Source organism: Lytechinus variegatus, chromosome 3, assembly GCF_018143015.1.
Source record: "Lytechinus variegatus isolate NC3 chromosome 3, Lvar_3.0, whole genome shotgun sequence".
Classification (NCBI taxonomy): Eukaryota; Metazoa; Echinodermata; class Echinoidea; order Temnopleuroida; family Toxopneustidae; genus Lytechinus; species Lytechinus variegatus.
This window is the reverse complement of record NC_054742.1, coordinates 31,044,412-31,068,887: the sequence shown is the minus strand read 5'-3', so window position 1 is coordinate 31,068,887 and position 24,476 is coordinate 31,044,412. Positions and strand designations below refer to the sequence as shown.

The 24,476-nt window shown below is 35.7% G+C and overlaps 1 protein-coding gene across 2 annotated transcripts; it reads right to left on the bottom strand.

Annotated features, from left to right (window-relative positions):
• Positions 1–6: 6 nt before the first annotated feature.
• Positions 7–22,956, bottom strand: LOC121410757 (methionine synthase reductase-like). Of its 2 annotated transcripts, none has more exons than XM_041603042.1 (12): positions 22,540–22,956; positions 10,886–11,063; positions 10,221–10,371; positions 8,010–8,127; positions 6,747–7,260; positions 5,824–5,967; positions 4,980–5,222; positions 4,358–4,581; positions 3,382–3,598; positions 2,714–2,937; positions 2,245–2,433; positions 7–1,484 (listed from the first exon to the last, which is right to left on the bottom strand). In XM_041603042.1, the coding sequence occupies exons 2-12, from the start codon at positions 11,021–11,023 to the stop codon at positions 1,340–1,342; spliced, it is 2,307 nt and encodes a 768-aa protein (XP_041458976.1). In that variant the 5' UTR covers positions 11,024–11,063; positions 22,540–22,956; the 3' UTR covers positions 7–1,339. The 2 variants fall into 2 exon arrangements, with proteins under 2 accessions (XP_041458976.1, XP_041458975.1); XM_041603041.1 differs by lacking the exon at positions 22,540–22,956 and adding an exon at positions 20,412–20,486.
• Positions 22,957–24,476: the final 1,520 nt, after the last annotated feature.

Genomic DNA, 24,476 nt, shown 5'->3' with positions numbered 1-24,476 from the left:
TTCGTAAAATGGAAACAACATTTTAATCTCAATTACTCTGGCATGATATAAAATCATGACCAAACAGCCTTCACAAAGTATTCTTTTTCAAAGAGAAAGAAAATAATAGCACCTTTGTAAGTTCTGCGAATAACAAACAGATAATTATATGAAATAAATAAACCAATTCCTTTCTATCATAACAAGTGTTACAATGTGTTTATTATGCATTAAAAAAAAAAAAAAAACTTTACCATTATAACCAGCTGATTTTACCTACTCATAGGATAACTGCGGAGAAAGGAAGGAAATTATACTTGAAATAAGTTAGTATCACCATAATTATTCACCTAATACCATCCAGTCCCTTACAGTATAACTCTTTTCTTCCTGCCAACTCCCCGTCAGCCATTTCAGGCCATGCATGTGAAAATCAGGTTGAGGATTAATCACCGGTAGATGGACTCTTGACTGGTGCAGTCAAAATTTACGCCTCAGCTACAGCAAGAACTGAAATATATATTGCATACCTATTCAACATTATAACATGATTTAATCTCTGTGATTTTAAACAAAATTGTGTGATGGTAATCCTTGTATAATCATGTTTTGATATGCTCAGAGGGGGGCATTTTTAATCCTAATTCAATGAAAATAAATGAAATCATTCTAAGTAACGGTTAGTAAATGAGACTTTAATTTAAACAAAGACAGTGGTCAAAATCTAGGATTTTAGGTAAGGGTAGCCAGATGTGGAATAAGTTGTAAACAGTCGATGCTCAATTCATCAGTATACTTGGCCCTCAATCTTTTCTTCATTATCAAAACATAAGAAAAAGGACAATAAGGTGGAATATAATTGTTTTAAGCTTTTGGCTAATCATAATTTAGGCATGAATTTTACATTTTTTCATTGAAACCAGAGTTCAGAATAAGGGCCTATTGATTTAAAACCATGATTTGATGTTGAAAGAAATGCATAAGCCTTTAATTAAAAGGGAGAGAAGAGCTGCATTTGGGATAGCATCATGGATAATTATCTTGTAATTAAACCTGCCCCTTTTTTTTCTCTGATGAGGCTTAAAGTTTGTCAAGTTTGAAAAACTATTTTCAAGACAAAACATGGCTTTCTTAATATAGTTAATGTTTATAATGTGTGATATAAACATATAATAATAGCATAGCTATAGTAAATTACTAGTATGAAATACAGCATATACCATGTACATCACAAATGTAATGTACATTTACCTTGAGAATATTATTCTGATGGATGGAATACAATCAATGAATGAATAAGTCCTAATTCCTCTCCACAAAAAAAAAACCATAAAATAAAACATATTCTTATACATGTAGTTCACGTCCATACATCCTCAAGGTACCTCTTCTCTTCTCTTAACTTGGCAATGAGCTGTAGCATGTCATAGTCTCCTTGTCCAGTCTTTTCTTTGAGAATCTCCTTCCAAGTCTCCAACACGTTCTTGGCCATATTTTTTGCATCCCTAATAAAGAGTGGAAATAAATATGTTGTCAATCCTATGCACAAACTCACTTTGATTACATATATTTTGAAATATAGTCTACCTACAATAACATTATTTTTCATGAAAATATCTCACCCAAGTCACTGAAAGAACATAGGCAGGATAATTTTCCTGTAAATCAGGGCGCAGCGCAAACATTTCATCACATTCTCTTTTTATTTCCCGAGGAAAACAACACATACCGGTATGTCTCGCTAGCTATCTAACGCTAGACCCTAAAATGGACAGCGCCATCTATCATGTTTGAGCCTACAGTCAGTGTAACAATGGCTGACATTGCGAACCATGATACCTGCTGCGATGATCTAATTATGAAACTTAGTTTCAGCAAGTCACTCTCTTTCTTTCGAGGCATGCTCGATGTATACCTCTATCATTTGAGCAGGTAAATTATCCAACAGTTTTGGCCTTCGATCGATTTCATTTCTGTAAAAATACCGCCTATTATGTGCATTCACACTGCAGTGAATACTGTGTGTACGCCCACCACAATAGACAATGTATAGCTACAGCGTGCGTGCCATTGGGGATCGAGGCAGCTGCTGCATGTATTTAATATTGGGTCTCCCAGATCCGGATAAATCCCTTATCCGGATCGGTGCTGATCCCAACATGTCCGGATAAGAGAGGTCGAACTGTACAGTTTTTGCTCTAATGAATGGTCAAAGGTGCATCTAAAGCATGGAAGGTTCTTATTTTATGTAAATCATCTACTTACCCACACACATACACATAGGCTCCTTTATCTAGAAGCAACTCTGTCAACTCTTCCTTGTACATTCTCATGCTGTCCTGGACATAGCGTGGTATCTGTTTTTCACTCTCATCGTGAACAGGATCATCTCTGGAGAATGATACACAGAGACGGGACAGGACACCAGTCTCCTGGAATTCTTCAAGCTTCTCCCTATTGGTCATTGAAAGAGAATGATCAATTTTATCATACTTTTATTGATCAAAGATCTGATCAATATTAATGTTTTTGCATAGGAAAATACATCTTTACATTTAAAGTAAGCCAATAATCAACAGGAATTTGATTCCCCAAAGCGAGAGCATAACTGATCCAAGACAAGTGAAAAATTCCCTGGGCCTCCGTTTCTCTCCTGGGTAACAAGTGGCCTGGCTGATGTCATGCCTAGCCTAATGCAACAAGAAACAGAACAGATTTATATCCTTTCACACACCTGTAAATGTAATCCCGGTCTTTATGCCTGCAACCAAAGAACAACCAGACAGGACCAAACGTCATGCTCCCTTCTACTGCTTCCTTCATCATGTGACTCCGATGCTCAAGGAAACCTACAAACGGAGCCACGCCCGTACCAGGACCAATCAAGATGAGGGGTGTGGAGGTGTCAGAAGGCAGATGGAAATGTTGATTAGTCCTGTAGTAGATGGGTATCTGAACCTGACATGATGACAAAACAAAGATAGAATAATGCAATATCATTTCAAATTAGGTTATCATCCCGAGATTTGAGAGATTTTTCAAAATGAAAATATAGTGGTGAACAAATGCTGAATCATATTTCCTTCCATTTTAGCCCTAAATCATTAAAAAGGTGACTATATAAATGTGAGATAATGACAAGCTGAACTAAGAATACTGTAATATAATTTTAAACCTCAGTAACACTCCAATATTATAGTGACATTTGAATATTTATATGAATAGCTATTTCCATACAATCAAAGTCAATGTAAGGGGGAGCCTTCAAATATCAAAATATGCTCGCGGCAGTTACCCCTGCATTACAATAAAAGGAATATTCCAATTATAGAAAGAACCAATCAATGCCAACCTTGAATCAATAATTTCAGATATCATCATAGAATAATATAATCCATTTACCTTGCTGGGTGCTTCATCCTTCAATGTAAGCTTTTCAACTTTCTCTTCTAAGTTCTGTATGATAATTTTTGGAGATGATTGACCCTGTATCCTTGTTGCTAGGTGACTCAACCATCCAGTACACACCCCCTGCCTGGCTTGGCTCCGCCCATTTCCCTCAGGTATGTCAATGACATTGAAAACAAAATGGAAGCTGGTCGGACTTGTCAGTGGTGAGCTGAATATACACGAAAATATACTTTTATTATTAATCGTCTGATGCTATTTCAAAAAGAAGCATGAATTTAATTGGCTAAAGGTCAACTTACAATCATTTTGTACAGATAGCAAATTATTGGAAATTTGAAAGATAAAAAGCAACAAATTATCTACTTGAAAAGGTTGTAACTATATATTTCTCTTCTTGTTACTTGGATTCCAGATGAAATAGAAAAATCACTTAAAGGACAGAGATGTTAGGACTTACAAATTAAACATAGTTATCAGAGCCTGATCAATTCAGCATGTTAGTGTGCACGCATTTGTCTGTCTGTGAGATGTGCAGTATCATATGCTATGTATGTTGAGGGACTTTACCCAAACATTTGTATCTAAAATTGTTCCAACCAAATTTTAAAGGGGTACTGTTAAAATGGCACTTCTCAGCAAACTTCCATCCAGACACCTTTTTTTCAGCATTTAAGAGATAATCAAGTTTAAAATTAAGTTGACAGAAATGGCTGGGAAGTTTAATGTTACTACTTTTTTAACAGGAAAAATATTTGACAAGGCCAATTATTTTGGATCATAATAGCAAGGGATGACTACACCTAATTTCTATCCTATCTATCTGTGACATTGAATCTTTCCATAATTCGCATACATAAAGGAAACAATGCTAATAAACTCATGTATAAAGATATCCAGGCCTATATTGTCTGAAATTTCTGAACATGTCAGTCCTGACAAACTAATCACACTTATCATCACACAATACCTTGATATTGAATAAGGCCTTGGCTGAAGTCTGGTCATGTGTTCCAGGATACGCTCGATGGGAGGATTGCATGATGGGAAGGCAATAAGGATGTCCATTAATGAGAGACTTGGAGCACGTAAGAAAGTTGCATAGTCCCCTTGACCCTGTTTGCTACACAGCTCCTGGAGACGTCTCTTCTCCTTAGGGTTACTGGTGTGTTCTAGCAGAGTACGTAGGAATGCCTGGAGAGGGAAAAGTTGGTGATATAAGTCCTGATAATGGCGATAAAAAGCAAAGCTAGACTGATAACAAGATAAAACTACAGTAAACTTAGCAAACATCTGCAACTTCACTAAAGGTGTACTGAGCCAGACCTTGGTTTTTAGTGTGGGTAGCCAAATAAGACCATTGGTTCTATTCTGTTAATTTCATTACACATGTATACCGGTAAACTGGACTTGCCGTCATTTGCTTTTATTGGTTTTCTTGCCAGTCTAAGACAAACTTGACAAATAGCAGGTTGCATGTTCCCACTGATATTGTGATAGTACTAAAACTGCCAATTTAGTAGAAATCATTTTAAATTACAAAGTGTAACTTTACAAAAGAGTCTTGAACAAATAACATCAAGAAAACAAACCTTTTTTGGTAGCGCCCTTATGTCACAGCAGGTGGTGAATACATGTCGTAGGGTGCTGAACGGAGGAATGAAGTCAGCAATAGAAGCTTTCTTCTTCTTTGTACCTTCTAGTACTGATATCCTGAAAGGCACATCTGACATCTCTGTTAGCCTAAGATAATGTAAGAGCTCTGTAACCTCCTGATCACCATTTGGACAGATTATACCGAAGGAATCTCCTGGCTGGAAGTTCAATGAATTTTCCTAAAAGATGGAAAAAAATAGAGGCATATTTTATACTATTTTTTGTCCATTAAACAAGCACTCGTAACTTACATATGTACAGACACAATTAGGAATCCTGTTTGCTGAAATTCCCAATTTGTGAATTCTTTTCTCTCACACCAACTGAATGACAGATGTGTATTGCACATAGCAAAAATTCTTTACTAACATCGGTCAACATCTAATACTTATCAACTACCCAAACCTTATAATTTACAATAACCCCATATTCAAGTCAAATCCAATGACAATTTAAACAATAACCCATTATCTATAATAAAAATATACCAAGGAACACTTGATGCCAGGACATATTTCATTCATCAACACGAACAATTGCACTTATTGGGGATAATAACACATACTTGATCTTTCTTTTTCAGCATTGGTTTGTTTTGCAACCCAACCTCTTAACATGCTTACTTTAAGCAAGGGATGCTCTAATGGATCTGTGCGAGACAGATGTATGTCACAGGCGTTGTGTTGCACATCTTAAGTTCCTTCTTTAAGATAATCACAACCAATGACACTAAAGATATTAAGATAAAATTCAAAGGTGGTATAGCACATGCCCACTTACAGAAACCTCAAGTTCTATGTCTAAAGCCCTCTTGACTGCATCATCCCTGGTCAACTGGGTTGCCTTGACAATGGTTGCTTGGATGACACCAGATTGAGCTGATGGAAGAGCTGCTCCTCCTTGTATTGGCAAAGATTCAAGGTCCTTCAAAGTACAAGTCAGAGTTAATGATATGTTATTCAACAGTCAAATAATTTTCTTACTTTTTGTTGATATTTGCACATATCAATTTACTGGCTGAAAATATTGTACAATCTACATCCATTTCCTAAAATGATTTATGATTCAAAAATATGATTGGCTGTTGTACAGAAATTATTCTAAAACATTTCCAGCAAATTTGTTTCTTAAAATACTGGTAATAGTGATGTTCATGATGATCATGTACAGAAATGTCTATGTACACTGGTAGAATTCATTAACAGACCACCACAAATTTCAGTATACATATTACACCTCTGAAAAAGGCCATAAAGTGATATTCATGTACATGTAAAGAAAAATAATATACAAAATGTAGTTAGCAAAAAAATGATATGCTTGCTTTAAATCTTCATTTGTACCATTCAGAATATGACAAAACAATGTCAAAGATGATAATGACCTATAATTCCAATATTAACCTCACTATTCTTTTAATATAAAGTAGGACCATTTCCATTGATCTTCAGACGCTTTGTCACAAACACAACATTAAACTATCACTCAAGGATTTAAAACATGATTATACATTCAGAATATGACAAAACAATGTCAAAGATGATAATGACCTATAATTCCAATATTAACCTCACTATTCTTTTAATATAAAGTAGGACCATTTCCATTGATCTTCAGACGCTTTGTCACAAACACAACATTAAACTATCACTCAAGGATTTAAAACATGATTATACAAGTGTTATGATTTACATAATACTCACTATTGTTTCATTATGGGCATATTCCAATTTGAGGAATGGGGGAGGCAAGACTGGCATCGTCAGTCCACTTTCACTAAGAGGAGGAATCGAGTGGGTTAGTGAAGCCACCATGGGTCCTTCCCTTGTCCGATCTGTTGTCTCCCCCTCCGCAATCAATTGATCAGTCTTGCTCGACTGTGAGGTAGGTTTCTGCAATGTATTGTTTGAATTTTCAGGGCCAGCTGGTAAATCAGAGTCATTCACATGCTTGCCTGACATTTCACTTGTGTTATTGCCTGTAGAAGATTGTTCATTAGCCTGGACTTTTGCTTGGTCTTTCTCAGTGATCTGAAGGACACCATTTTGAGTTTCATTTGCATTATTTTCAGCATTTTCTTTCATATTGTCTGTATTGACCTCCCCATTCACTTCAGCAAGGACATTTCCACTCAAGTCTGAATTCTCTTGGTTATCTATCACCTTGTGTAGTGCTTTCCAAAGTCCTTCTATCCATGGTTCCACTACAACCTCCAACCTGTATGACACAGTCAAAAAATAATTCACACATACAGATTAAAATAGTGATATTTAATACTGAAATCATATTCATTTATTTAATTAAATTTGGATGCCAGAAAAATTAGTTTTTACATGAAGCCAGAAGAATACAAACCTCAAGTCCTCACCTGAGGACTATGTAAATAAAGAGATTTATGAACATTGATCAAACAATTCAGCAGTTCCTTCTTGACACAAGAGGTATCAAGGAAGTATCAATATATTTGAACATATTTTCAACAATTTCATAAAGAAGTCCAAACAAGACCATTTGTATTCCTTCAATTTTGCATCATGAAATTAATCATTAAAATTAAAACAATAATTAAAATCTGGTTAGACACACAACCAATATTATCAATTTGAATCAGTAATCATAGAAAAAATGTAAGACAAGATTGCTTCATGGAGTACACAATTATATCCAAAGTTGCTCTTATTGATGGTACCTTTACATGAATAAATAATTATTCATTTCAATAATTTTCAATGCCCAGTTACAACTGTAAGGAATATCTAAATGAGTAAAGAATAAAAAAAAAAATTTTTACAAAGCATTAGGTACAAGAGATTTGGCATAAAGTTGGCATACTTAAGTAAATACCTAGGTAGTCCATTAAAAATCAAAGCTGAAAACTTCTTAGTGAAACACAAAACTACTCACTACAGCACAAATGGAAATGAACATCAACTCATATTCTTCATAGAAATAATTAAAAAACAAACCCTGTCGCGTCATCTGCATATCCTGTAGGATAAAAATGCTTGGCGCCAAGCTGCTGAAATCTTTCATCAAAATTCTTCCCATTTCTGCAAAAGTTACTGTAGTTGGAGTCCCCAAGTGCTTAATAAAAGGAGAACAAAGCAACAATATATGATAATGATTTTATAATTTATTTCATTATTTGATATCTCAAATCTTATGTCTTCTCTTCTCATAAAAAAAAACAAATAAATGCCCTCACCCTTTCATATTAAATATTTTTACCCACTTACTGCCAAATAAATCAGAAGACATGAATACCGAAAGTGAGAACTATCAAAAGGTTTGCTTTTCATAGTAAAGGTAAGTTGGATATATTTGGTTTAGAAAATAGCAGGCATCCTATTTTTTTCTAAGAATATCAATGCATCTAATTAACTTCAATTTTTTTCTGAAATATCATCAACACATGACAATACTTCCTAGCTGATAAAAATTTTAAGTAAAACCACAAAATAATTATTTTATTTCACAAAATTTATTTAATTTACTACCACATTTTTAATGAAATATTCCTGGTTTACAGGTTTATCTCATGAAGAAGTTAATAATAAATATGCTTGAAACAATACATATACACACCTTTATATATTAGGCCTAGGAGTAAACATTGATTGATCAAATGGTTCAAATGCTGCCGATCGCTATTCAAATAATAAAATTTACGATGTTGGAATGTTTGGTAGATCCCGATTAGACACTCGGTATAACTCGAATACTCAAGTAATAGTAACAAAATAACAAGATAACAATGATAATAGTTGTTTTTAAATACTTAATACAGGTTTAACAAGTGGAATGCCTCTGGCCGTCTCACCTGCATCACGCGGTTCAATATAGCAGCAGTGCTGACTTTGAATACTACTCTAACTCGCACAAGATGTTCAGTGATACATGGTTACTCTTATGTCCACTCTTTATGAACTAGACCAATAAACTTACAGAGATATGATTCAACAAAAGACCCCAACATGGCCAAAGTTCATTGACCTTACATGACCTTTGACCTTGATCATGTGACCTGAAACTCGCACAGGATGTTCAGTGATACTTGATTACTCTTATGTACAAGTTTCATGAATCAGATCCATAACCTTTAAAGTTATGATGGTAATTCAACAGATTCACCCAATTCGGCCAAAGTTCATTGACCTTTGACCATGGTCATGTGACCTGAAACGCACACAAGATGTTCAGTGATACTTGATTACTCTAATGTCCAAGTTTAATGAACTAGACCAATAAACTTTCAAAGTTATGATGGTAATTCAACAGATACCCCCAATTCGGCCAAAGTTCATTGACCCTAAATGACCTTTGACCTTAATCATGAGACCTGAAACTTGCACAAAATGTTCAGTGATGCTTGATTACTATTAAGTCCAAGTTTCATGAATCAGATCCATAAACTTTCAAAGTTATGATGGGAATTCAACAGATATCCCCAACATGGTCTAAGTTCATTGACCCTAAATGACCTTTGACCTTGGTCATGTGACATGAAACTCTAATAGGATGTTCAGTAATACTTGATTAACCTTATGGCCAAGTTTTATTAACTAGGTCCATATACTTTCTAAGTTATGATGTCATTTCAAAAACTTAACCCCAGGTTAAGATTTGATGTTGACGCCGCCGCCGTCGGAAAAGCGGCGCCTATAGTCTCACTCTGCTTCGCAGGTGAGACAAAAATGACGTTATCAAGGTAATTTGTCAAAAATAAACAACGATTAATTCATATTCATACTTAAACACAAACCTGAAAGAGCTCCGAAAAAGATACACAATGTATGTTGTCTGCATGCTTAAAACAAAAAGTATACACACACAAGTAACTCACTTGAGCTGATATGTGATTGGACTTTCGACGGCCAATGAAATTTTTTGGGAGACAAAGAAGAAGAAGCCAGGTGTGTGCATTCCCATTATCAAGAAAGGTCATGACTTCAGAAACAAATTGACCCCTCCCCCTCTCGGAGTGCGTGTGTGAGAAAGAGAGAGTTTAAGGGTGGGCTCCAAGCCAGGAGAATTTCCTTACGAGATTTCAAGATTTTTCATTGGAACAATTTAATCTCATTTCATAAAGTTTCTAGGGATATATATATACCCCTAGAGCGTAGATACATGAATAACAATAAAACAAAGAACTTCAATGTGTTAGTGATGGTATTTACCTAATAGGGCATAGTTGAGATTAGCTAGATGGTCTGGAGGAAGAGTGGTTTTTCGGAGGCGTCTCCAGAACTTCATAGCTGTCTCTGGACATTCTCCTTCACCAGTAGTAGAGACAACCATAACCATACATGTCTCTTTAGAAAGACTGAACTGTGTTGAAAAAGAAATGATAATAATCTGAATTATCTGATTATTGCAGCTATAATATGTACATCATTGGATGACTAAAGAATCTTATGTGTAAACATGAATTTCACGTACACTACGCATTGCATCATATATCAGTCTTGTCTTTCGCATATCTTGCAGTCAAAATATGAAAACTTTTCAAATATTTACAAAGCAAAGCAAATGATACAGTAATTACAGTAAACAAATATCAGAGATAAAGACAACTGCATAATAGTCTCCACTTGTACTGATGAAATAAACTGGGCATGCTGAAATAAGTGCTTTGAAAAAATATCAAGGTATTCTGTAGTTAAACCCAAACTTCTGATGCTTACAAATAAAAACATATATACACTTGAATTTTTAAATTGTTTATAGGCCTTTGTCAATCTTTAATAGCTCACTAAACAAATGCACCTATTTTTTTTTACTTCAAAAAGAATAGATCAGCCTTTATGTGCATGTGATTTACAAGAATGGCCATGCAATGTACCTTCTTTTCTGTGAGACTCAGGCAATGAATTTCAGAGTGCAAATCATGTTTGGAAGACAACTCATTAATCTCTTCAGCTATAGCTTGGGACTGGCCAGTCTCTGATCCGTATAACAGTAAAAATCGCTTCTTGCCCATTTTTTTACAAAGGTGGGTTCCACTCTGATTCTTCAAATGTCTGTTGACAAATAAATAAAGAAAGTAAAAGGAATAAAAATGAGAAGTGAAATCTAACTGTAAATTTTTATTACCCTGAATAATCAATCAAATTGCGAGGAAGGATAAAAAATGTGCAGTTCTCATACATTGCTCTTTCTTAAAGAGGGTGGATAGTTTTGGTAAATCCTCAAAATCTGCTTGTCACCATTCTAATTAATTTCTATATGATATGAATGCTTATGCCCTAAAACAGTCATGATGTGGATGACATGAAATGAAATGGTGTTTTACATAGTTAATTTTGCAATTTCCCTTGTAATTTAACCCTGTCGGGTATCCCAGAATTATCAAGCTGACGCGCGATCTCCCGCAAGCTGGTTGCGAGCTGCCTCCCTCTATCACCGAAATCCATGCATTATTTTGCATGCACTGCCTCGGCCTCCAGCTAGCATGGCTAGCGCTCTGCAGTATACACGCACCACCGCTTGAGCTACGTACGCGGGAGCAAAATGTAGTCCGCTGAAAAGAGGAGTTGTCCAGTCTATAGTCACTCAGGTTTGCTAAGCCCTTTCTGTATACGCACTATTTATTCGATGATAATTCCGATGCATAACGTGACAACAAACGGCAGAGAAGAACAAAAGAAAATACTTGAACGATACGTACCTAACTGAACTTAGTCTTATAGCTAATGCACCTTGATTTCCTATTCCTTGGAAGTTAGATGCATTACCAATCGACGACTAAACCCCGACGATAAACAAACCCTCATCATCCCATTTAAAAAACAGTGGAACCACGATATGCTACAATGAGTGTATTTGAATAACTGATCTCTAATTGCCAAAAGACGGGGGCAATTTATATTTGGATATGTTTTTACGGGAGTGTTTACTCGCTAAAACAATTAGAAACAAGCCATCACTGGGTGGATTGTGTCTGAAATCATAAACTACATGAAGTTGTTTTCATGTGTAACAGCTCTATATGTGTACTATGCATGGGAATTGTGTTGATTCGAGAGCAGATGAACTTTACGTAATAAGGTCATATACTGCTCGTCCAGACGAGGTCATGCAGAGTTCAATGCTTGCATTATGCATCGGTCTACTGGAAAGGCCATATATATATACACAGTATGGGTTTTATGTATGCGTTATATGCACGGTTATGTTCCTACACTACATGCATCGATACGTGTCCTCTGCAGAAATAATTAAATCGAGGTTATATAATACCAAGCTTCAAATGTGGAAATGGAAAGTAACTTGATAAAGTTCTGTATATAGTGTCATTTGAGTTTAGTATATTTTCCATATTTTGATGGATGATTTTCACATACGTCCTAGAATTAGCACAAGCTACTAACTATATGAGTAAAAACTTTGTGGGTCCCGGGGATTCGATGTACATGTATGACGATATGCAATTATTAGACATAGACATGTTTCATAACTGGCGATAGAAAAATGACACGACTTTATTTTGGATCGCAAAAGTGTTATCTTTTATATGCATGATCTTTTATATGCATATGCATGTGCGGGAAGGTCCGACGATTATCAATAGTAATTCTTCTCTCATAAATCCCATATTTTAATAAACTTACAGGTTTCTTTACAGAGTTTTCTTTGTGATAAATGGTGAATAATTTGATTTTAGGCTGTACTTTTTTTCGCTTCAATTAACATATGTATTATGTATATATAAAATGTAAGAGAAAAGAATGTACATCAGACACAACAAATTGAATTGATTTAGAATTTATTTATGACATTGTTTAAATTCATTTTTGTTAAGAATTGTCAAATGTAACCATAATATTTGTAAGTTCAAATCAAACTTTGTAATGAACGTTATATTTTACTATGTTCAATTGTGTTTTATGAGAGAAGAGAATAAAAGATTACTAAAAAAAAAAAAATCTCCAAATATGAGGGATGATGTTTAGGAATTTACATTCTCTACAAAGAGCGACCCGCATATAGGCCTCATGTTTTGGGTTTTTCTCTTATTTCATTAATTTGTGCGGGGCTTTTTTCGGGGGGGGGATCACGCTCGCCTCTTTTAATTGTACCCACCGTAAAGCACAGCGGTAAAGTGCCAATTCGTGTTGCCAAATCCACTTCGATCGTCTTTTCATCTATCACAGTGACCAAATCGTCTCATAAACAATTTGGTCTATCCTCATACCCATTTTATTTTCATTCATTTCATAACCAGTTGGTCTAATACCCATTTTATTTTTATTCATTTCTACCAATTCACACTTTAGTCCAATTATTAGACTAAATACGGGGGTATATGGACTTTAGATGGGTATTTGACCTGACTGGTTATTAGACAAAACAGTGAGTGGACGAACTGATGATGGTAGACCCCAGTAGACCAGTTCATAATTAGACGAATTGGCATTATACCAACTGAAAATAGACCAGCACACGCAGCCGCGGCGAATCCGCGAGCGAGTAAATTGAAAAAAAAAACGGAATGGGCCTTGTATAAAGCAGGGAAGACCGCCCCATTCAAGTCACAACTGCACGAGGGGAAATTGAGATAGAAAGGAAGAAAGAATGCAATGAAAGAAAATAGAGATTAATAGATAAATAGATAAAGAAAGAAAGAACTGAAGGAAAGGGAATAACTGGATCGCGTTGTCAACAAGGATGACTTCAAGACTTCATTGCAGTATAAATTCGTTGTTGTTTTTTACAAACAATCCATTCACATAATAAAAAGCAATTTCAGCCTCTCATTATAAAAGGGAGAAATATATTATCAGAATTGTCCATCTGACTGCTTTCATGAGAGAATAGCAAAAAGTTGTGTTGCAATCGATAAATTGCAACAAAATTTTAAATAATGTTAAAATAATACTTTTTACTATATAGGTCATTATAAAAACACTTTCTTTTTTAATATTACTTTGTTCAACTACACGACTTACAAAATCGCTACTCCTCAACCTCTTATACGGACCAAGCAAAGAGCGAGGAAAAAATAATCAAAATAAATTACCAACATAAAAGTGTAATTTTGGTTTGTCAACGAAACGTAGCTCATAATGACAAGATCTCTGACTTTATACTCGCCTATATATTCCATACGTCATCTTTTATGAAGTGAGAAAGAGCACTGAGCGTTTGATTTTTTTCATCATGAACAGGATAGGTATACATCTGAAATTTGTTGACGTTTTGGCACAATGGAATTCTAACAACTTGTTGTAATCATGAAAAGGACAGGATATAAAGCTAAACGATAAATGCGAGCGCGAAGCGCGAGCAGCGGAAAAAAGATGAAATTCTGACTTAAAAATAGAACTCTCAATTCATGCTTTCTAAGTCATGAAATCTGGGCAATTTGGTTCCTTCCTACATATATAATGCCAGCGCGAACCGCGGGCTGAAAAATTTTAATATTTAACCGATCTCAATAAATTAGTGCGAAACGTGAGCTGAAAATATTTGTTCTTCTTCCGTTCTGAACAAGGGGTAATTTAAGCACTATTTCAAGCACTATATAGCAATATTGAAAGCTCAAGCTCGATGTCCGAGCTGAGATATGTTCTGTTTATTGACTTCAGTACTTGATATTTTTAGTTCTATATCATCCTATTGAGCAAGATATGGGTCATCGAACAAGCAATACGAGCGCTTCGCGCGATCGAAAATAGAGGCATAAAAGATTTATTTTTGTTAAGTCTTCCCATCGTCTTATCTATTCACTCGTCTTCCTTCTTTTATTTTCCTTTTCTTTTCTCCTCTCTTTAACTTTTCCCCGTTTTCTTCTTTTGCTCCGCAAATAGGAGCGGGGGAATCGTTCCCCTCGCCCCCTATAGATTCGCCTATGAATTCAGATAACATATATAAAATGCTTTTGTTGTTAATACAATTTTACTTTTGCACCATCGAATGAAGATAGGGCCTAAACATTTGCATTTATTCATGGCTCATGAAATTACCCGAAGATATCGGCAAGTTCACTTATCATTACAGATAAATGTGTAACTATTTCAAAACAGACTTGTCAACTTCAGAAAAAAAGAATAACTGAATTGGAAAACAAAATTTGTTTTTCTTTCTTTTGTGTATTTCTGTGTAAACATTTTTTTTTATTGATTTCATGTATTTTTATAAGATCGATTTTTTTTCTGGAGATATACTGTTTTTTCGATGCCCTCAAAATAATGGGGGGGGGTGCGATTTTACAAGCCATCTCCACCTGAATTCTTTTGGGGTATATTTCCCCATCTCCAACCCCCCACCGATCGACACTCATGGCATATCATCTTTGGCGGATCCAGGCAGAGACGCACCCCGTATATTTTTACAGTTGCTCATAGAAGACATAGGCTTACATTTATTTTTTTCATTCATTCATTTATTTATTTGTTTATTTATCTATCTATTCCCGGTTTTTTTTTTTACCAAGGCTAGTTTCTTGAGTATACATGCTTCTCCAGAGAGTCCCGCACGATATAGCTAAATCTACGAAAATTGCCACCTGCATCCCCTCTTTTGTAAAAAACTTATTTCTACCCCTTGTTTCAATATCCAAAATGATATTGTTTTCTCCTTCCTATTCTATAAGCTAAGAAACCTATACGAATTGCCATTTTAAATTAACGAGCTTGCCTAACTGTTAGGCAAGCTCATTAATTTGAAAATGGCCATTCAACTTCGATATCACTGAACATTAATTACATAAATTATTCTGACCGATCGTTCTTTGGTAACTTAATTCACCAGAATCATTGCCATGATTGATAAGAAAAGGGGTTCTCCTACGCTGTCAAAAATAATGGCAGGGGATGCGACCAATTTGCATCTTTCTAAAACTCTGAGCGGAAATACAAGCCGCTAAAACTAGCCCCTTCATAGAGGTTCATGTATATTGACAATTATTAATAGACTTGATATTGAATGGGATTAAATAAACTGAAAATGTTCTGTAATGAAGACATGCAGGATAATTCAGAATTGGGCATTGGCGAATCCAGGGGCGAAGGGACCGCTGACCCGAAGTGGTGTAGCTACGGGGAGGGGGCCTGGGGGGCACGTGCCCCCCCTGAAAAAAATTGACAGAGCAAAAAAAGGGAGAAAGAAAAACAAAAAGGGAAAAGAAGAAAGACAGAAGAGGAAAATAAGAGGAGGAAGACGAGTGAATGTAATAATGTGAGGAGACTTGCAAATCTTTCATGTTACCATATAAAAGTTTTGCTTGCGCTTGGCGCAAGAATTGCCTGTTCGAATAGATTAATATCCTGCTCAATAGGCTGATATGGAGCAACTTTTGAAGTCAATATACAAAACATATTTTAGCTCGGACAACGAGCTTTCATTTTTTATCATTTACAAATTTAAGTGCTCTGTAAAATATCAATTTTATGGTCTATACATATCAGCATTTTAAGCTAACGCTGCGTGGTCACATTCTTTGATTTGCCAAGTTCATATTGTATACTTGTATTCCATAATGTTCCATTAAACAAATGTATATTCAGAATGTTCAAATTCTAGGTCTAAATCTTATAAAAGCGCGATAGCCTGCACTTAAATTATCCAGTTTCACATCGGAATATCAATAATTATCACGAAATGTAACCATGAACAGGATGATTCTTGCACGAACAAAAATCGGTGCGAGCGCGAAGCGCCGGCCAAGAATTTGTCATTTTCTAGCCTAAAATGTATTTTGTTTTACTTCAAACGGGGCATTAATTTTGTAAGGCACATTTCAATTTGAAAAAATATATATTTTTTAGTGGAAAGGGTGGCAAGTGCTCCACTCTCCCGGTAATTTCGCCACCCCAGTCTGAAAAAAACAAACAAGCTCGCGCTTAGAGCTCGCACTTGTACTTGGATTTTATATCCTTTTCATCACAAACCTACATGTCAAACGTTCGATTTGGGGGTCAATATAAATAGTTATTTGAAAAAACACAGCTCGCGCTTCGCTCTCGCATTGTTTACTTATCATAATTGTTAATTATACAGATTCTACGGCATGATTGCAAAGCAAGCTTGCATGTAGGCCTCCTCCAATGTACTATTGTCAGGTTTGAATACAACCGGGGAATACAAACAATATCAGCTCGCGCTTCGTGCTAGCAGCGATACGCTAGCTCTTCGTGAATTCCTATAGCTTGTATAAACGGTCGTCAAATAAATTTCCATGTCCATGTTCAGGTCATTTTATATGGCTATTTAGCGCAAGAAGCGCGATCAAAATCAACTGACTCCCGACTTGTTTTATATCGGCCCCCCCCCCCCAGCCATGCCGAACGTAATGTGCACCTGATTTAGTATCACAATGGCATATGATTCTGTCCCCCCCAAAAAAAAAAAGAGAAAAAAAACGGGGTAAGAGATAGATGGGGGAACTTGGTCAGTGCTATTTATACAGCATGTCGGTGATGAGAAGCGATCAGTTCCTGGTAATTTCGAGTGTAATCTTATTATTATTATTTTTCTTTGGGGGGATCGAGACCTTGGAGACATTAGCAGACATTAATTAGCGTACCTACAGAGGGACAGACTACCCAACCCCTGACGAGTCACAACCCATGCCCCCCCCCGACGAGTCACAACTGATCCGTGATGAGCCACATGTGGCCCGTGCCTTTGAAATTGAAGACCTTTTTTCTTTCTTTTTTTTTGCTTGTCAAATTTTCTTCTTGTACGAAATCCTTTAATTTTAGTTGAAGACGTTTTTTTTTTGTTTTTTACTTGTCAAATTGCCCCCCCCCCTCCTTGGAAAATCCTAGGTACGCCACGTCAGATGCTAAAATAGAAGAGATGTACAGTATATATGTAATACATAAAGCTTATTTCTCCATCGTGACCTTTACATATTTTCGTAATGGAATTCTTTACGATCAGGATTGTGATACAGTTAGATATGCATTGGAACTTTGCACCCACCTCCCAAAAGAAAAGTATCGATTTGCTGGTCGGGGGGGGGGGGTAGGCTGCAGGTGAAAATATTACGTTTGAGTCTTAGCGCCGGCCCTGGGCCAAGATCATATAGATTTGTCAGCAAAAGATACAGGCGAAAATCTGCAAAGCACTTTATAAGATAATGATAAAAAAGGATGTCTCTTGTTGTTTACGGATCAAGGACCCAATAATTGCCATTTCGAAAATGTGCATTTTTTCTTTACTTTAGTTGAAATGTTGTTTCTTGAAAATGCTTTACATATTTAGATGGAAATACACCTTGGCGGCGGAAGCCAAACAATTTAGGGGAGGTCCAGCTGAAATTTTGGGATGGGCACAGGTAAAAAATTTGACAGCCCCCCCCCCCAAAAAAAAAAAATGGTTGTCAACCTAAGTTTTAGGAGTGGATCACCAAAAATTTTTGACAAGCAAAAAAAAAAGTTCATCAACCTAAATTTTAGGGGGACACAAAACGTTTCAGGGGGGTCCACGTGAATTTAGGAGGGACGCATGAAAGAAAATTGACAAGCAAAAAAAAGTTATCAACAAAAATTTTAGGGAGCACCGTCCCCTCCCCCATCTCAAATTTAGGGGGGGGACTGCCCGGGGAACTGTCAGCAATAAGACAATAGAAGTAAGGAGAAATTTGTTGAATTTTATTGAGATTGCAATCACATGACGACGCCGGTCATGTAAATTGTTCTTTGAAGAAAAATGTGTGATGGCAGAGCTGCTTACAGAGTCTAGAAAAAGTAATTTGGTCGAGAGGCGGCTGTGTGTCACATGTGATAAGAAAGAGAATGCAGATTTCAGCAGCACGTATTACATGCGGTCAGAAGTGTTCGCGTGAATGAGTGTGATGTGAATGTCAGCGGCCGGCCCGCCGTACACATCGTCAGACAATGCTGCGATTTGTGCATCGCATCCGGTGTCCTGTGTTTTGGTTGTTCGACCAACCATTGCAGAAATTGTAGTCGTCTTATAATCTCTACAAAATATTCTCAGGAACCTCAACGATACTATTTTATGGATATCAAAGTACACTATATATATGTATATAAATACATATATATATATGTAAGTCTGAGTGATGGCATTAGCATAGCGAAGGTAAATCTACAACAGATATCCCTCCAATTCCTCTGGCTCAATACAAACCAACTTTACGACAGTGGCTACTCGGCGTTTCTCCGGGCATGCTCCCGCGCTCACTCGCGGTGAAATTTGGATACTAAAGCATTGCATGCACTCTGTGTAGCTTAGCGATAGCAGACGATGCGCGGAAGAATTTTGTTTTCCAGTAAAGTAGATATCGGTCACGTGAAAAACAAATGCTCAGTCATGGACGAAAGTGGGCGCTGTGAAAAGTGACCTTTTTGAACATTGCGAATAGGTAGATTGAGTAAGATGTCGGTGAAATTCAGCCGAGGATAATGACTTCATTTTCTGAGTTTATTTAAAATTTAGACATTTTCAAGTAGAAATTTTGCCACTCTCATATTGCATTATGATCAGTTCTTGTTATTCAATAGCCACGACCCATACAACTGGATTTTATGATCCTTCACCAAAACTATCCTCGAGCTTTAATGCAACCACAAAAGTACAGAAATATGTCCTTAAAATAAAAGTAAATAATAAATTAAAAAAATGTTCTTAAACACAGTCCTTAAATAATCGCAGCTACAACATGAATTGGTAAGTACCAGTACTGCAATTCCATCCCATAAATTGCACGAAAAATAACTGCCTGGCTGCTGCATATAACTTTTGCCAAAAAAAAAAAATCCAGAGTTTTTTTATTGTGTAATTTTCAATGGCATAATTTTGTTTGCCAGATTTTTTATGGCAAAAGTTGTATGCAATGGGCATAAAATTATGAATTGATACACTAGGTGGACAAAGTGGGCGGGTTGGGTGTATCTTTTTTTACTAACTAAATTCAGTTTCAGGATTGAACTATTTCATGTTAATCTCCATGTCAAAAACTACAAAATGAGATACACTGTCGTCCTTTTAATTTTGAATAACGTAATAAGAAAATTAAGGGGAAGTTCACCCCAACAACAAGTTTATAATAATAATACATAACATTTATAAGGCGCTCACTACTGGTGTTTCTAAGCGCACTGTGTTCAGTTTATGGTTTGTACTTGGGATTAAAAGAAATTAAAGAAAAAAAATGTGGCAGGGGAAAATGACAGCTAATGCAACTACTGTATACCATGTATACTAATAAAAAAAAATCAAAACTGGTGTGCACCTCCAATTGACCGACCCACAACTGTGAATCAATAAACAGGTAGGTTTTGAGTACAGTTTTGGACTGATTCACAGACTTGGCATTATAAATGCAGGATGGTACATGTACATGTAGCTTATTCCAAAGAGAATGGGCAATTGAAGAAAAAGTGCGGTCACCATACTTTGCAGAGGTTTGAGGTCCAGGAATTAACTGCATTGTACATGTAGATGATGAATGAAGAGGTCTTGACAGGGTACTAGATTGTAAAGAAATGACATCTGTAAGATATTTTGGTGATTGGCCATTGAGAATCTTGTAGGTGAGAAGAACTTTGAAAGAGATACAGTGATGGATGGGGAGCCAATGAAAAGAATGCAGAATTGAGTCATGTGCTCAGATTTCCTAACGAGATAGACTTATCTAGCAGCAGAGTTTTGAATCCGTTGAAGTGGAACAAGGTACGTATGAGGGAGGTTGGAAAATATTGAATTACAGTAATCTAGGTGATAGGAAACAAATGCATGTGTTAGACTGGCAGTTTTGGGTCAGTCAAGTAATTTCCTAATCCTAACAATTTCAGAAACACCATATGACATGCAAATTTGCTTGACAGATCTTGAAGTGTAAGATCATAGTAAAAAAATTGATAAAATTATTGATGAAGATTTAAAGAAAATCCATCAAAGATTTCAAAAAGTAATTAGAATTTCAATTTTTTTTATTTGGGATGTCATATGTGAGCAGCATCCAATATATCATGTAGTAAAAAAAAAAAAAAAACAGTGACATCTAATTTTCTCAAAAAACTGAATGTTATTCATTGTACCTTCAGTACATGTATCAACAGAAAAATTACTTCACACCTGCTCCTGAAGAAAAAAAAAAAAAAACGTTAAAATATCAAAGTTTATGAATTTCATATTACGTAGCATATGGGACAGCTGCACACTTGTCACAAATCCAAAAACTTAAATTGTAACAACTTTTTAAAAGTCATTGATGGATAGTGCTCAAACCTTCACCAGTATGCCTATTTCTCATTATTTTTCTTGTATTTTTCAAACAACTTTTCTTTAGGGTGTACTTCCCCTTTAAGGCAAACATTGTAGTGCCTTGCTTTGCATTATAATTCCCAAAGAGGCACCTCCAATCTCTCTGTGAGATATCATTCTTGGAATGTGATACAAATAGAAGAACTGTGTCTGTACAAAAAGGTACATGCAAGTTATTGTAATGTTACAATTACATGTAGATCTAGGCCTAACTTGTCAATGTACGTTACGGATGCAGCATCCAAAACGTTGGTGAAGAACAATGAGAAACAAGATGGTGGCGTAAACATCGAGCAAGTCTCCCTGTCTTTTCATATTTTTCTCATTCTTTAAAATAAATTCTTGTTTAAAAATGAAAATGATAGCATAGAAATGTCAGAAATTGCATCCCAAAAGTTGTATCCCATTTACATGATTTACATGTACGGCTAGATCTCTTAGAACAAAATTAGAAATCTCGGGGGGTGAAAGTTTCAGGTTTTTTCGCGGTACACACACATGAATGGGACGGAATCCCTGGCTCCATCATCCATGGAGGGTAAGCATACGTTAGTAAATGATTTTTACTCTCTAGGAGCCTCCTGGCTAGGTAAGTGGGATGGGAGTCTCAGTCTCATGACAACCAAAGTAAGCCACTGTTTTTTTTTGCATTTCAGGCCAAAACAAAATAATCTTGATTTTGGTCCAGTTCTTATATATATAAATATATATATATATATATAAAAGAAAGAAAGACAAAAATTGATGAGCCCTGTTTAGTGTTGGGAGATTTTGCATTGTTAACCCCCTAATGCCAAGGACAAAGGACTAAAAGGAGAAAAATAAAAAAAATCCTCGCAACAGAAGGCTGCCAACTCTCTAGTAATGGAACTCTTGCCTTTTTTTTCACTTTAGTGGATGGGACATAAGAAAGTCTTACCCGATGAATAAGTGCGGGTGGTCTATTGGTGCGGAGGGCGAGTGAGGGCCGAGGCGATGGGAAGGGATTCCGATGCGATGGCAAAATCCAACGCGCTACATGTATATCATATATGTTCACTAACACAGATTTCGATAGGTGGGAATAGGAGTAGGCCTACTACTATTACTAGACGTTGGCTACGCTTCCCTTCTTTGAACGTAGCGTTTTGCCTTTCCCTAATTTCTTGAATTCACCAAAATAGAAACTAAACACATAACCATAAAATTATAGATAGATACGTTATCATCACGAATAGAGGAAAAAAATGTAACCTCATAAATCTATTTCGATCTTACCGTTTCGAGATTCAGACACTCACTCATGGCTTTTACTACTATGACGTCATATAATTATGATTATGCAATATCCACTCGACGCGACGTCATCACAGCATCTCGGCATGCACAGCCCTGTACGGTCGAAGTATAGGCCTACTTTGTCATCACATGTTTCATAACTGAATTTAGGCCTATAGTTTATTCTTACCATGTGATCTCGTCATTCCCAAGCACTCCCTGCGAAATTACTCCTGCCTGGAACTATACATGCAATTCCAAAACGGTTTGGTTTAACCAATCATATCTGGCAAGTAAGTAAAAATTTGCAAGTACATTGACATTGAGCAACGGTCAGCTTCTTGCATGCAACAGTAGGTAAAAGTCAAATTAGCATCGGTTATCATATATTTGCAATTGATTGCAAATATTTTTGGGAAACACCCTAATAACTAGTGTTTTGTCATGTTTTTTTTTGTTGTGGAATCATATTTTAGGCCTATATCACATTGATTACACAAACTGTACAAAAGCTTTAAAAGGAACAACTTGTCCACCCAACAAAAAGTTGATTTGAATAAAAAAAGAAAAAATCCATCATGCATAACACTGAAAATTTGTGTGTATTTGAGTTTTGTCAGACGTGTATCAGTCAGATATGATTATTTACGTCTGGGTCCGACCTTTAACGTCATCATCCGAAAGACGTGATCAGGGCTCGAACCTCTGCATCAGTTTGTAACTTCCCCACAGCTTGGATTACAGGCGCACGCCACAACGCCCAGTTACTAAAAATTTCGTCATAATCGGATGTAAAATAAGAACGTTATGACATTTTAAAGTTTCGCTGAATTTCACAGAACAGTGCCCATCTTGGCTGGTATGCAAATGAGGAGACTATGACGTCATCCACTCACTATTTCTTTTGTATTTTCTTATATGAAAATATGAAATATTATAATTTTTTCCTCATTGTTAATAAGTGATACAACAATTAATTCCTCCGGCCTGAACATGTTGAATTAGCATTGTTTAATACTATATGGTTCAGTAAAGTTGGTCCTTATTGTAAAAGCTATAAAACAGAATATGTTATATAACATTATATAATACAAAGTAATAAAAACAAAAGAAACAATGAGTGATGGACATCATCGACTGAGTCACCTAGTAACTGTTGTGCATATCACTGTTTTGTGAAAAATAAGTGAAAATTTAAAATGTCATAACTTTCTTATTTTACGTCCAATTTTGATGAAATTTTCAGCACAATGCTAGCTTGATTTTTCTCTATTTATTCAAGTCAGCCTATTCCTGGGGTGGACTTGACCTCTAACATTAAACATGGTTATGAAATATACAGAAAAATATTGATTGTAAATCTTCTACAATACACTTAGTGATTATTCTTAACTCATCTTCCTTAAAGCCGTAATAGTGTATTGAAGACTATTAATGTTAATAATAAATAATTGTTTATTCATATATATATATATATATATATATATATATATATATATATATATATATATATATATATATACACACACATATATTTATACATATATATGTATATATATATATATATATATATATATATATATATATATATTACCTAACATTAACAGATTAAAAAATGAGCAAACTAGAAAAGAAAAAGAGGGATTTATGGGAAATAAATAAGAGCATATCCAAATGGGCACCGGAGGTGAAAAGGGGCAAATTGCATGCAAGAGGAATTCAGAATTTAAAAAAGGGGGCCTGCATTTTTAATAAGAACAGTGTGTGTGACTGGATTTATGTTTTTTTGTTTGATTTATATCAAGTTCTAGCTCCATCAAAATAATTCAGAATGTCTATCATCGTGATCATTTTTTGGACACATCTACCTACTGCATGGCATTATCCCAATCGGATTGATGACGCGGTTTTGCTCCCAAAACAATTAGGCGAAACTA